Source organism: Prunus dulcis, chromosome 5 (assembly GCF_902201215.1).
Source record: "Prunus dulcis chromosome 5, ALMONDv2, whole genome shotgun sequence".
NCBI classification, from domain to species: domain Eukaryota; kingdom Viridiplantae; phylum Streptophyta; class Magnoliopsida; order Rosales; family Rosaceae; genus Prunus; species Prunus dulcis.
The window spans coordinates 10,746,546-10,759,530 of NC_047654.1; the positions used below are offsets into that span (position 1 = coordinate 10,746,546).

General features: G+C 35.3%; 2 protein-coding genes across 5 annotated transcripts; both read right to left on the reverse strand.

The window, feature by feature from the left end:
- Positions 1–1,681: 1,681 nt before the first annotated feature.
- On the reverse strand, positions 1,682–7,084 carry LOC117628246 (translation initiation factor IF-2). 4 transcript variants are annotated; one of them, XM_034360653.1, is made up of 8 exons: positions 6,974–7,084; positions 6,460–6,534; positions 6,052–6,172; positions 5,607–5,670; positions 5,178–5,508; positions 3,499–4,629; positions 3,016–3,165; positions 1,682–2,415 (listed from the first exon to the last, which is right to left on the reverse strand). In XM_034360653.1, the coding sequence occupies exons 2-8, from the start codon at positions 6,484–6,486 to the stop codon at positions 1,981–1,983; spliced, it is 2,259 nt and encodes a 752-aa protein (XP_034216544.1). In that variant the 5' UTR covers positions 6,487–6,534; positions 6,974–7,084; the 3' UTR covers positions 1,682–1,980. The 4 variants fall into 4 exon arrangements, with proteins under 4 accessions (XP_034216544.1, XP_034216547.1, XP_034216545.1 ...); XM_034360656.1 differs by lacking the exon at positions 3,016–3,165 and having other exon boundaries at positions 6,974–7,081; XM_034360654.1 differs by lacking the exon at positions 6,460–6,534 and having other exon boundaries at positions 6,974–7,072.
- A 1,612-nt stretch (positions 7,085–8,696) lies between these two features.
- Positions 8,697–11,285, reverse strand: LOC117627367 (V-type proton ATPase subunit E). The gene is made up of 6 exons (XM_034359436.1): positions 10,998–11,285; positions 10,725–10,825; positions 9,885–10,041; positions 9,391–9,587; positions 9,136–9,235; positions 8,697–9,014 (listed from the first exon to the last, which is right to left on the reverse strand). The coding sequence occupies exons 1-6, from the start codon at positions 11,097–11,099 to the stop codon at positions 8,979–8,981; spliced, it is 693 nt and encodes a 230-aa protein (XP_034215327.1). The 5' UTR covers positions 11,100–11,285; the 3' UTR covers positions 8,697–8,978.
- Between the last annotated feature and the right edge of the window lie 1,700 nt (positions 11,286–12,985).

A 12,985-nucleotide genomic window follows, 5' to 3' on the forward strand; every position in this document is an offset into this window, starting at 1 on the left:
TCCTTTTGTTCAATTGCTCCACAAAGATTAAGTACAATGTTCGCGCTCGATCAGCCTGTCGTGCTTGTGGAATATCTTCACTCTCAAGAATCTTTTTGCTTACCTTTCTTCATTAGTGGATTCAACCACCAAAATGATATTGTATTAAATAACCCAGCTTTCGTAAAAGGAATACATTGTCATTTAAACTGATGTCACCTCTGATATTAGATTCCTCACCTTGCAAAGGTGTGTAGAAAGCATCATCATCATGGATTTCTGGATCATCTTTTGCCAAAATGCATCCCTGACATGCACTTTGATCCAGGGAAATAACAAATGTTTAAAACAATCTTAATCGATACCGCCTCATCGACAATAGCCTTCCAATTAGATGAACTGCAAAGAATAACAGCGACCAAGAAGGCAAGAATTGAAACAAAAATTGTTATTGCAATATGTGGAGGGTGTGGCTGCTTTAGGCTTATGGTTAAACCCAGAACCAACCATGTTAACCCTTGAAATAACAAGACTAGCCAGCTATGCAGAGGCAAAACAGTCTGGTCTGCATATGAAGCTATATGTCATCAACTTGTAAAATAGCATGAAAAATACATAATAATAATAGCAGAAAATTGAACAACCAGAAGAGCTTGTCTTCCTGCTTTTTACTTCCTTTGACATTCCTTTCAAAGAGTTATGCAAAACCCACCAATTCATATCATAGCTCACATCACATCTATTTGTAAATCTAAGACTTCTTGTACTCATAAGTTTTTTTTTTCTTTTTTTTTTATTCAACGATGGTCGTGCGTGAAATTTAAATTCATGATATTCTCTAATATAAAAAATTAGAATTTAAAGCTATTAGACCAAAGTGGGATATAGTGTGATAAATTATTAGAGCAAAAGCAGATGACTACATAAAAACAAATTATTGACTAATGCGATTTGATTTGCATATTTCACATGCAACATGCGTGGTGCAATAACACAAGTGTACTCAACACAATCGAAATTAGGAGACATTATTCCATGTATCGGATATACCACCTGGCAGTGTATCTGTGTCATGATTTTTAGACACGTGGCACTCAAATTGAAACTTCACTAATGTCCTTTTTTTGGGTGTGACAGTTACACAGTCTGGTGGTCTATAAATCCACTCTTCCTGCAATATGTGTATTTATATCCTAACATCATGACATATTAACCATGTCCTACACCCGTGTTATAACACCTCACTTGGTATGGTAACATCACGTGACAATGTAGCGATGACACTTTAGAATATATGTTTATTATGTTAATTCTTTTATTAATTAATATAAATATAGAAAAAGATTAGAGGGCATTCATTAGCGGGGTTAGGCAGCCCGTTTTTCAACTGGAGATATTTAAATGGCTTTTCAGACGTTCCAATTACTCATTTTCCAGGCTGCGGAAGTTTCCAAAAGTCAAATAATGAAGAAGCTGATTTCTCAGCATGCAAAATGATTTGGTTGCAATCTAAAAACAAAAACAAAAAACAGGAAGAGATTTGGTTTTGGTTTTGGTCAGAGAGAGGATCTCTTAAAAGAACTCATACGAACAGCAACAATCTTCTCTTAAAATCAAAGATGTGCAAGAAAAAATGGTCACTGAATTGCTGTCTTATAGGAACAGCAACAATCTTCTCTTAAACAACTAAGAAACACGAAGATGAGGTAGAGAGTTGAATAAATTCTTTACTTTCCTCAATCTTTGTTACATTTATCAGAAGTTCCTCGATGGTACAACATAATAAGTTGTGTAATAAACCTAAGCTGCTCAAAATTGGAATGCTTACAAAAATAAACCTAAGCTGCTCAAGAACATAGTTGGATGAGCAAATGAACCCCACATTAATCCAGCTTTTAGGGACTCTAGCGGCACAAAATTTTTTATCTACTAAACGAGAGATGGGGAGTAAACAATCAAAATTAAGAGTCATACTTTAACATATTACTAACATGAAAACGATCAGCACTCTATTCGAGCAGCACCACTCTCTGACGAAACGAACTTGGGCTTCCTAATAACTTGCTCCAAGCATTGGACCATGTCTCCAACCCGGAAATCATCGTAATTCTGGATTACCAATCCACACTCATTCCCCTTCTTTACTGTGTCCACATCCTGTTTCTCCCGCTTGAGTGATTCACATGATCCTTCAAATACAACTTCCCCACTCCTAAGGAGCCTCAAGATTCCCGATTTAGTTACAAAACCATCAATCACCCGACATCCAGCAATCTTCACATCAGGTCCCTTGGACTTGCTCCTTCCTTTGAGCTCAAAAATACTTAGCACCTCAGCCTCCCCAGCAACCTTGGTCTCAGGAGTCCCAGGGGCTTTGTCTACTATAAAATTGCCAATGTCCTCCAGAAGGTGATAGATCACACGATGCAGCATTATCTACAAAATTGAAAAGAAATAAAAAATTAATCTTTCCAGCTTTACATACTAAACTAAATAAAAGTTCAACTCCAACTGCTCACGCCCAATAATGCATACAGAACAGATAGTCATATCCTATTGACCGTTAGAAAAAGTGCATCCCCTCAGACGATTTTAAAAAGTTTTTTTTTTTTTTTTAAAGGAAACAGAATTTTATTGGAAAAAGACAATTATAAAAAAAAACAAGGTGGCCAAGATGGCCACAAAAGAAGACTTAACAGCGAAATAGTAGTTAGACCAAGCAAAACGAAAAACTTCTAGCAAAATAACAAAACTTAAAACAAACTTTGACTGGAAAGCTAGCAGATGGCTTCATTCCAATCCAGCTAAAAGCTCCTAAAGGACATATCTATAAAGTCTGTAGAAGTCAAAGCCCATAGGGAAGAGCATAATTGAACTTTCTCCCATAGCTCCTTCGTTTCGCAACAAGTGTGGTCCTCTAAAATCAACCCTAAATCTATTTTCGTTCCAACCAAACCACCCAGATGACCGCCAATACAATACAACCTCATAATACCTTCCAAAATGAAGATAATGTGAAAAAAGCGAGGTCAATACCTTTACACTGGCTCGAGCTGCAGCCAAACTGACGGAACTGGGTGGAGTTTTTATATTAAATCCAATAATGCATGCACCACAGGCTTCTGCCATGTCCAAATCAGACTGAGATATAGGTCCAACACCAACATGCACTACATTCACAAAGACCTGGAAAAGAATCGAAGAATTATCAAGAACAAAGAGTGGCAAGATTAGTTAGCATGAAGAGAATCATAGAGAACAATACAAAGCTTTTCTTAAATGCCCCATTATTTAGTACAGGTATTGCCAACCAATGAGAAGTTTAGAGTGTGGAATATTTCAGCAAGGAAAATTTTTTTAAAAATGGAAAAGATGAAAAAGATGATTACTGCACATAACATTGCATGGAAACGCACGAAGCATCATCAACCAAAGCAACAAGTAATTATTTGAACAATATTGGTAACTACAGAGAAAGTATTTAGTCAGGTACACGACCATTCTAATCTTGTGGCATACCTGAGGACTATTCAAATTCAGTAATGCATCTGTAACAGCTTGGACGGTGCCCTGAACATCTGCTTTTACTATTATCGGCACTTCCACCCTCTTGGGCTCCTCTTCTGATGTTTCTGGTTGTTGAGCTTCTGCTCTCTCATCAATAATCTTCATATGTCTATCTTTCTCGAATTTATTTTTACTCCCCACACTAAGCTTTTTATCTTGCTCCTCAGAAGCCCTCTCTTCAACAATCTTGATAAGTCTATCTTTCTCGAATTTCTTTTTCCTCCCCGCACTAAGCATTCTAGCTCTCTCCTCAGATTCCACAACAATGATATCATCTCCCGCCCTTGGAAGTCCCTTCAACCCTTCAATCTCAATTGGCATTGCGGGTCTTGCCTTCTCTACCAACTTCTCCGCCATGTCCCTAATAGCCCTTATTCTGCCCCACTCTGAGCCCACAACCACATACTGCCCACATAATAAAGTCCCTCCTTTCACTATTGCAGTAACCAATGGACCCTTCCCCTTATCAAGTCTTGCCTCCACCACATAAGCATGAGCAGGCCCATCGATTCGAGCTTTCAGATCCATTATTTCAGCCTGGAGAAGCAAAGCCTCCTCCAAGTTATCTAATCCAGTCTTCTTCATCGCTGAAACCTCAACAACCTGAACATCTCCACCCATATCCTCTAGCATCAAACCCTCAGAAGCAAGCTGGATCCTTATTCTTTCTGGGTTAGCAGCTGGTTTATCACATTTATTAATTGCAACTACAATCGGTACATTAGCAGCCTTTGCATGGGCCATGGCTTCAAGAGTTTGAGGCATCACCCCATCATCAGCAGCTACAACTAGAACAACTATATCTGTGACAGCAGCCCCTCTTGCCCTCATCGCACTAAAGGCTGCATGACCAGGGGTGTCAAGAAATGTAATTGATGCTCCTGATGTCATACCAACAACAAAAGCACCTAGATGTTGAGTAATTCCTCCAGCTTCCTTGGCAGCCACAGATGTTTGACGTAGAGCATCTAGAAGCGAAGTTTTCCCATGGTCAACATGACCCATTACAGTTACAACTGGAGGTCGAGGTAGAATTTCTGAACCTTCATTGGAGTGCAGCCTCTTAATGTTGATCCCAACTTCCTACAGATTAATGGATGGCTCATTCAAGTTTCTAAAGTTGCCAAAATGCATATCATAATGAAAACACATGACATTCAAGGAAAACAATGCTAAAGAGCAGCAAGTAGAATGTTCTACATATGTAAGAGCTAAGACAAGTAAATTACACTTGTTTTTCATCAAGCAGAAATACAATAAAAATAGTGACCAACTATGGGTACTGTCACATCACCTGATTGGTGTGCTGTAAACTGTAAAAACAGAATACATCTTTCGATTCTTTCCCAATAATGATTTGAAGCAAAACATATAACAAACCACCCGTTTCAAACAGCGTGTAATCCCTCCCCCAACCACCAATAAGTGAGAATGGCTTTGGAAGCAAGTTTTCTCCATTTAAGCATATTTCAGTCTCGGAGATTTTCCAAAAACACTTTTAAATGGTGAATCCAATTCTAAGCATGCGTACAATGTATTTGATGAGAACTGAAAACTAACAATTGTTAACAAGGATAATAAAATATTAACTGAGATTAATATATTATTTTAATGCTGATAAGGTGAAATACCATTGCAATCAACTCCACAACCTCCATGCTGAGAGGATCAAACTCTGTGCCAACCTTTTCCCCAACATTTGTAAGAATACCTTGCAGAGTGGATATTGATTCACCAGTACGCTTGGCAAGCTCAACAACTGTCATGCCTTCAAAAATCTCAATCGTCTTATCTGAGATAGGTTTGGTAGTTCTTTGTGATTTAGGAGGCACATATGGAGCTTCAACAGGAGGCTGGGCCTTACTGTCCCTCTTTACAAACTTCTCTTTCTTGGGAGTTTTTAAACCAAATGACTCGTCATTTCCTTTTCTAGCAAACAGTTCTGGGCTCGCACGATAGCATCTAAGCAAGAAATTTTTCATCATAAAGGTTGAAATTAGCAAACTGAAATGAAAACAAATAAAACAAGTAACCACAAAGAAACAGAAAGATCAACTTACCGTACCAGGGACTCTTTTGTCAAAGCTTCATTAAAATCAAACCTCCGTGACATAAACGAGGGATCTACGCTACAAAAATTAAGATATGAGCAATGATGAAAAATAAAATAAAGAAAAGTTCTTAAGTTTGGCTAATACTCAACAAGATTTCTCACATGTAACATGTGAACAAAACACCCATACTTTGGTAGTTGCTTTCCCTCAAAATCAAAACATGTAACTATCGTCTTGTACAATTGTATGGTTAAAGTAATATAAACAAAAAGCAAGCAAAAGCCACATTAATTACAAAACGAGCTAGATTCAAGATCAGAGAGTTATGGAGTGAAACTGAATTACAATGGTAATTATGAAAAATAAACTGAACAAAAATTAAGACTTTATTGAGATCATTTGAACTGCAATTATCACATAAAAAGGTTTTCCTTGTGCAATTTTAATTTACCTGGTGTGCATCTGACAGCAGCAGACATTGATTTTATAATATCATCAACAGTAGATACAGAAGTAAACCCATGTCTTCGTAGTCTTGAAGTTAAATCTGTAGTTAGACTGGCACGTATGCCCTGCAACAAGAAATTCTGATGAAAACTTCTAGATTCCAATGGTATATATGAAATATAAATATATAAATATTAGACACACACACACACACACCAACCAAAACTACAGTTATTCTCCATTATCCAACTATTGCATTTTTAGAGTTTTCTTTTTTTCCTGAAATCAAATACCAAGAGTTCAATGCTAAACCAAGAATAAGTGACAAGATTATAAAACAAACCAAGGCAGGGATGAAACCAAATAGAAAGGGGGCCAGGGGCGGATGGGAGACTGGTAAATGAAAACTTGCCTTTTTGCCAAGCTCTCTCCACGCCATTCATAAGTATTTCAGGCCAAAAAGAAAATTATTTGAAAGTTCCAAACTCTGCACAGTTGGACAAAGACAATGACAGAAAACAATGCATTAGCCAGAGTGATGCTCCCTTTGATTGCTAAGAAAGTGGAAGAAAATGACAAAAATTTAACGTTATTGAGCATGCACAACACAGAATTATTCAGAATAAGCCTTACTAGGCTTCAAATGAGAAACCCAGATTGCCCATCCACCAGTTCAATTCACCTCAATATCAAAAATTAAATTGAAACAAAGTTTAAGAGCTGAAGAATAACCGACGCACGCAAAACTGAATGAGTATTTTCAAAAGCTGAATTAAACCCAACAGATAATAAGCATAAAAACAGCGAGAAAACTATTAGAATTACACATCAAATGGTGGGAAAAAAAAACATAAATATATCTATGAAACACAGAACAGAGCCAAATAAAGCAATACAAAGTTGGAGTTTGTGAAGCTTCTGCTTACGGTTTAACAGGACAACCAAGGTTCAGTTTCTCGGCAACGAGCAGTTTAAGTCGGTGAGCCTTTTTTGCTCACTTTGCCGGTTGCCTCTTTCAGCTAGAGATCAAAGACGTTGAGAAAGACATGAGGTTGTCTATAACCCTTTTCTCAATCCGACCCGAAAATGAGAGCTTGGATTGGGCTGATTTCAGTAAAGACTTGCGGCCCGATTTAATTTCCGGCTCGAGTAAGGCCCAACAAAATTATTTAATTACATATTGCGTCCTTGTACGAAATTATTTAAAATGACAAATTAAATTTAGAAGATTGAATTGAAGCGGCTGGCTCTATTATATGTGTTTGGGTGGATCCATTTCCATTTTGTTCTTGTCATGCTCATTTCCTCGCATATCATCCATATCCATATTCATGGCGATGATGTTAGGTTCATTCATATTTAGCTGCTTACTTATGATTAAAAATAAATTAGTTAAGCTCAAGATCAATCCGAAGCTTACTAATACAACTGGACTGTGGACCATTCAATTAAAATTAAGTTTTATCTCTCTCAATTGAGATCAATTTTGGGGAGTTTTGTTCTCGTAATTTTTATTGTGCCTTAAAGAAATGAATTATAGCTTTCAACATTCAGGATCCATTTGATAATTTTTTTTTTTTTAAAATTAGAGTATAGAGGAAAAATAGGAAAAATAAAAGTGAAAATGAGAAAAAAGATGTGATTGATAAAGAGAATAAGAGGAGAGAATAGGAGTACCAAAAATAAAAACTAAAACTAAAAACTGAAATTTATTTCCGAAAAAAATATTGATTGGGCAGCTTCTCTCCTTTTGTGTACGTCTACAGCAACTTCTTTTTCTGGCTGGGCAGCTTCCAAATAAAATATATTTGCTATCATATATATAGACATGGGCTATATTACTTCAAGGCAAATAAGGCCTACAGTTTTCTTTAAAAACGTCAGCTCACATTTTCCCCGTTTTCTCTTTCTTTCTTCTTATTCTCTTCTATTTAATTATCTTATACATCTTTAATTCGAAATTTAGTATTCTAATTAATTATCTTATACATTTTTAATTTGAAATTTAGTATTCTAGTGTTTGATTAGAAATGAATTATAATATAGGGATTTTATTTAAATTAAGTAGGTCTTTGATTTTAGAAATTTTGTTGAAATGTTGAATTTGTTGTTGATGTTGTTGTGATGTTTGATTAAATGCATTGATAATATTATGAGAATTGGTTTTTTTCTCTAACATGATCCAATAGATGTATCTTTTTATATTTATTAATAAAATTCACATATACCGTCAAATTTAGTATATAAGTTTTTTTCGAATCCTAAAACCACCATTGAATGAATTATAACATGAAATTTACTTTCTTTTTTTCTTTTTTTCTTCTTCCATACAATTAGTAAATGCAGGTGTAGATGGCTGCCGCTGATGCAATGGGATGATAAAATACATCAACGGCTGAAAGCCACCTGCCATAGATCGGAATTTTCAAGTAATGATAATGGTCCATGAAACAATAATGAAGTCGACGACAAAACATTGGTCACCGACATACTTTAAAATTGAATAATATAAAATGCAATTATACAGAAATGGTTCGCGTGACAGTTCACGTGTCATCTCATACCCACTGGTTCTTCTAAAGAGAATTATTAAGATTCATCAGATTAATAAAAAAAACTTTAAAAAACGATCTGGTACCAACCAAGATATAAAAACCGGTAAATACTCTAAGCTGCAAACTTTTATTAAAATCATCATCAACAAGAATGAGTTCATATTGTCATGCCCCAGACGAGATATGAACACCAAAGCACATAACAGCTAAAGCTATTTTGGAAGCACATATATAAAAGTTATTCGGACCACAATAAAAATGGGAAATACACAAACAAATAATTTGACAACAGATTCTTTGGTGGTCACTGACCAGTCCTTAAATCTCTCCAAGGCCACATAATTCAGGGTAAAAGAAAACCGTACAATTCATCCCATTACACAGCAATCTGACCAAAGAGCTTTCTGCGGATCTGCAATAACAAGAATACAAGCTCAGTTCCTGAGAGCATAAATAAATCAGCCTACAGCCTAATATCGCAGTGGCAAAAGGTGAATTATAAAAAGGAAACTGATACTTTGCAAGGAAAATACCTCTGGAAGCTTTTTACGGAATACAACATCCAACCGTGCATCAAGGGTGTTCTCACATACAATCTTCCCATCTCGAGAAGCCAACACTACACCTCCAGAACTGAACAATCAAAAGTTATCATCAGCAAGTTCCATCATTCCACTTTCTTTCAAAATATAAAAGAGAGCTGTTTGAGAAGCTAAATAGCAAGCCATATTATATCCAAGTCCTAATTGAAAACTTCTGAAAATTTTGTGGGGCAGAAAGTAACTTACCAGGACGAAATATGGGGATTAAAATGGGTAGGAGCAGGTGGAAGAAAGACAGTGGTGTCCACTATAATCTCTGGTGAATGAACATTTGCTTTGGCCGCATATTCCTGTGCTGCTGATTCCGAAACAGCCTCCACCAGATGTAGGTCTTCTTTCCGACAACGTAACAAAACAGCAGGCTCCTTCAGCCTGAGCAAACTCTGTGTCCCAAAACCATAATTTTCAGTAAACCAGTGGTAATTATTAATTTATCCATGCAAGAGTGCATAAAGTTAAAGTGAACTAGAAATCATCTAGGAAGTCAGGAATCACACTCATTTGTTAAGAATAGAAAATGTAATCTGTTGTCAATGAAGGATATGGATCATCACCATGAATAATACTTCAAACTCGAGCCATTGCCAATTTGCCACTAGATGATAGTTATGTAGGTGTACATAAAAACTGGTGAGACAGGTTAGCCATATCTACCATACCATATAAGAAGTTTAACAAACCTGAATGATAAGATCTTTCAGAAGCTTTTTATAACCATGGTGATCTTGGCTCACATTCAGAAGCTCCTTGGAAGCCGCCTCCTTCATGGAGTTAACCACATCATCTTGAGCTTGAAGAACTTTAATACGAGAAGCATTAAGCTGCATAGAGTACTCACTGCAACAAACCGATACAACAAACTGTTAGTTACCCACATATGTGCCATTTTTGCATAGCCATAGGGGAAACAAGAAAGGAAAAGCTTCCCTTAGTGAACCCATCCTCCAACCACCCAAATTCAACAGCGAAGAAACAAAGAACTCAATTTGATTGAACATACAGTCTGATTTCTTTACAATAAGATTTGAGCCTCGTCCTACTCCTTCCCCGCCTACTCCAATGCCCTTTGAGCTAGAGCCTATTAGCTTCATAAAGTATGGTTTTCAAAATCCAAATACATACAAGCTCCTAAATTTTGGGCTACATTAAAATTCATCAAGCCTCTCATGACAATAAGATTTCCAATAAGATTTCCCACATATTCAACTCATTTTTAACTTATGTTCAAACCAGTTTCCTCAATATTCCACCAAATCCATAAAGTTAACAAAATCACCATCTTCACTACTTCCCAACTTCCCAACCTCACTATCGTATTCCACAACATCCGCGATTACTAATTCCAACTCAAAATTCAACCTAACAGTAACTGATATTTGAAACCGTACTACTGATACATATCCATATATTTCTAACAGCAGAATGCTCAATGATTGTTTGGCCCATCGGGGAAAAACAATGATATGACTTTGTTGGAATGAGAAATATAAACAAAATTAGGAAGGTTTAAGTAATTATACATCTTCTTTCGGACGTCGACTTGCTTCTCTTTCTTCTCGTACTCTTGCCTGATTTTCTTCTTCTCAGCCTCGACCAGCTGCAACTTCTCAATGTTGAATTCCTACAATAACAACACAAATTCGCACAAATAATCAAATACCCGTATATATGTACAGAAACTTAATTACGCACGAATTACAAAAACGGATCGAGATTAAATTGAAATTTAGGGTTAGAAGAAAAGTAAGAATTGGGGAAAAAGAAGAGAGTCGTGAGAGAATTAGGAAACGTACTTCTTCAGAAGAGACGGAGATCTCGTTGGCCTTTTCCTCAGCTTCTTGGCGAATGAACCTCACCATCTGCTGGATCTGCTTGGAGACATCTGCGTCGTTCATTTTCGCTGATCTTTGAATCGAATCGGAGAAGATCGAAGACTCTCTCTCTTACCTCGCAAGCAGAGCAAGTGACTTAGCCTTTCGCCGGTCGTGAATTATAAACGGGAAACTGTGAGGACAAAAAATCAACCGCTTTTATATATGCATCGTCAATAAACGTGAGTGATCTTTATTTTGGTTTTTTCTAGTTAACTCTGAGCTGTCACTTATTTATCTTCTTTAATTTAGCGTCCTATTTTTGTATTTTTTTACAATATAAAAATATATTAATATTTAACAAGTATAGCCGGCTATACTCTTTAAATATATTCGAATACTTTAAAAGTATAACCGGGCGGCTCTAAGCTTTAAATGAATTCAAATAGTACAGCCGTGTGGCTATACTCTTTAAATGTATTTGAATATTTTAAAAGTAAAGCCGCGCGGCGATACAACACAAAATGGTTTTCTTTTTCGTAATTAAGTAAATACAAAATTAGTTTGTTTAGTCTAATATTTGCAACTAAGTAATATCTTTGTGTTATTTAACTATATTAATTATTCTATATTTAATGAATAAGTAGTATTTAAATATTTTAATTAATTTCATAAATTACTTAATAAATACTAATTAATTATATTTACTTATCTTAAATAATTTTGTGGACTTTAAAATTATTTTTAAGTTTGAAAAATGAATTTGAGCCTCCAAACCCTAAATCCAAGCCGCAAATCTTTCTCAAGTCTCGAATCCTAACCACAAGACTACTGTGGGGCATTTATGACTCGATTAGACTTGAATACTCATGTAATTCGATCTAGGGTTTTACAATTAGAGTTTCGATCTCAATATTAGTACGATATAACCAAACCTAACCCTTCCTAAATAAGATATACAAAAGAAAAAAAAAAATCAATTTGGTGTCCATGTAAGTAGAAATATGATCTAAGTGCTACGTCATAAAAATAAAAAATAAAAAAAAGCACTTAACTTAATAGATTGAGGGACAAATCGACTAATGATATAACAACTTGTAACTTAAGGTTTGTTTTTATCAATTTTAAAGCATTTATCTATATATATAAAGCAAAAGGCAGAGAATGGTGAAACATTCAAAATACCAGAAAATGCCCTTAGTTAATGCAAACATTACAAATTGAAATTATTAATTAAATGAGGATAATATGGTAAATTCAAAAATTTTCGTATTAAAAAAATTAAAAATAAAAGAAAATTCAGATAATGGATCCTATTTTTATGGAACACAACTATCCATTATCTTTTTTAATTCTAAAATAAATTTAATTTTTTTTTTTAAAAGCCTCTTGCAGGCGCGGAAGCGCGTGCAGAGAGGCTAGTATATATTATATATAAAGTAAAAGGTAGAGAATGGTGAAACATTCAAAATACCAGAAAATGCCCTTGGCTAATCCAAACATTAAGAATTAAAATTATTAATTAAATGAGGATAATATGGTAAATTCACACTTTTCATATTAAAAAAATTAAAATTAAAAGAAAAATCAGATAATGAATCCTATTTTTATGGAACACAACTACTCATTATCTTTTTTAAATCTAAAATAAATATAATAAAAAAATTTTAAAAAGCCTCTCACAAGCGCGTGCGGAGAGGCTAGTAGGGACTAATAGAAACTCTGTAAATATGCTAATGTAAAAGGTAAGTGGCGCTCACATCTCCAATGACATCGTGAAACATGGATAAGATAAAACATATGTTTTTAAAAACAATTTAAAATTTTAAAAATGAAGAAAAAATTCTTATTGTGAAGTAAACACAAAATCCTCCAACAAAGGATTATCCCGGACCTACGCCGAGGTATTGACGGTGATTCTCAAATATCGCAGAACAGAATGTGATACGATAAGATAGAATGCAATAGAA

What these genes read in the sequence shown, in the direction of transcription:
- LOC117627367 (XM_034359436.1), bottom strand. Translation starts at nt 11,099, where the DNA reads ATGAACGACGCAGATGTCTCCAAGCAGATCCAGCAGATGGTGAGGTTC. An exon ending in TCTCCGTCTCTTCTGAAGAA is followed by an intron (nt 10,826 to 10,997) that starts GTACGTTTCCTA and finishes TTGTTATTGTAG; the next exon opens with GAATTCAACATTGAGAAGTT. An exon ending in GTCGACGTCCGAAAGAAGAT is followed by an intron (nt 10,042 to 10,724) that starts GTATAATTACTT and finishes GGTTTGTTGCAG; the next exon opens with TGAGTACTCTATGCAGCTTA.
- LOC117628246 (XM_034360653.1), bottom strand. Translation starts at nt 6,486, where the DNA reads ATGGCGTGGAGAGAGCTTGGCAAAAAG. An exon ending in TGCTGTCAGATGCACACCAG is followed by an intron (nt 5,671 to 6,051) that starts GTAAATTAAAAT and finishes TTTGTAGCGTAG; the next exon opens with ATCCCTCGTTTATGTCACGG. An exon ending in ACAAAAGAGTCCCTGGTACG is followed by an intron (nt 5,509 to 5,606) that starts GTAAGTTGATCT and finishes TTTCTTGCTTAG; the next exon opens with ATGCTATCGTGCGAGCCCAG.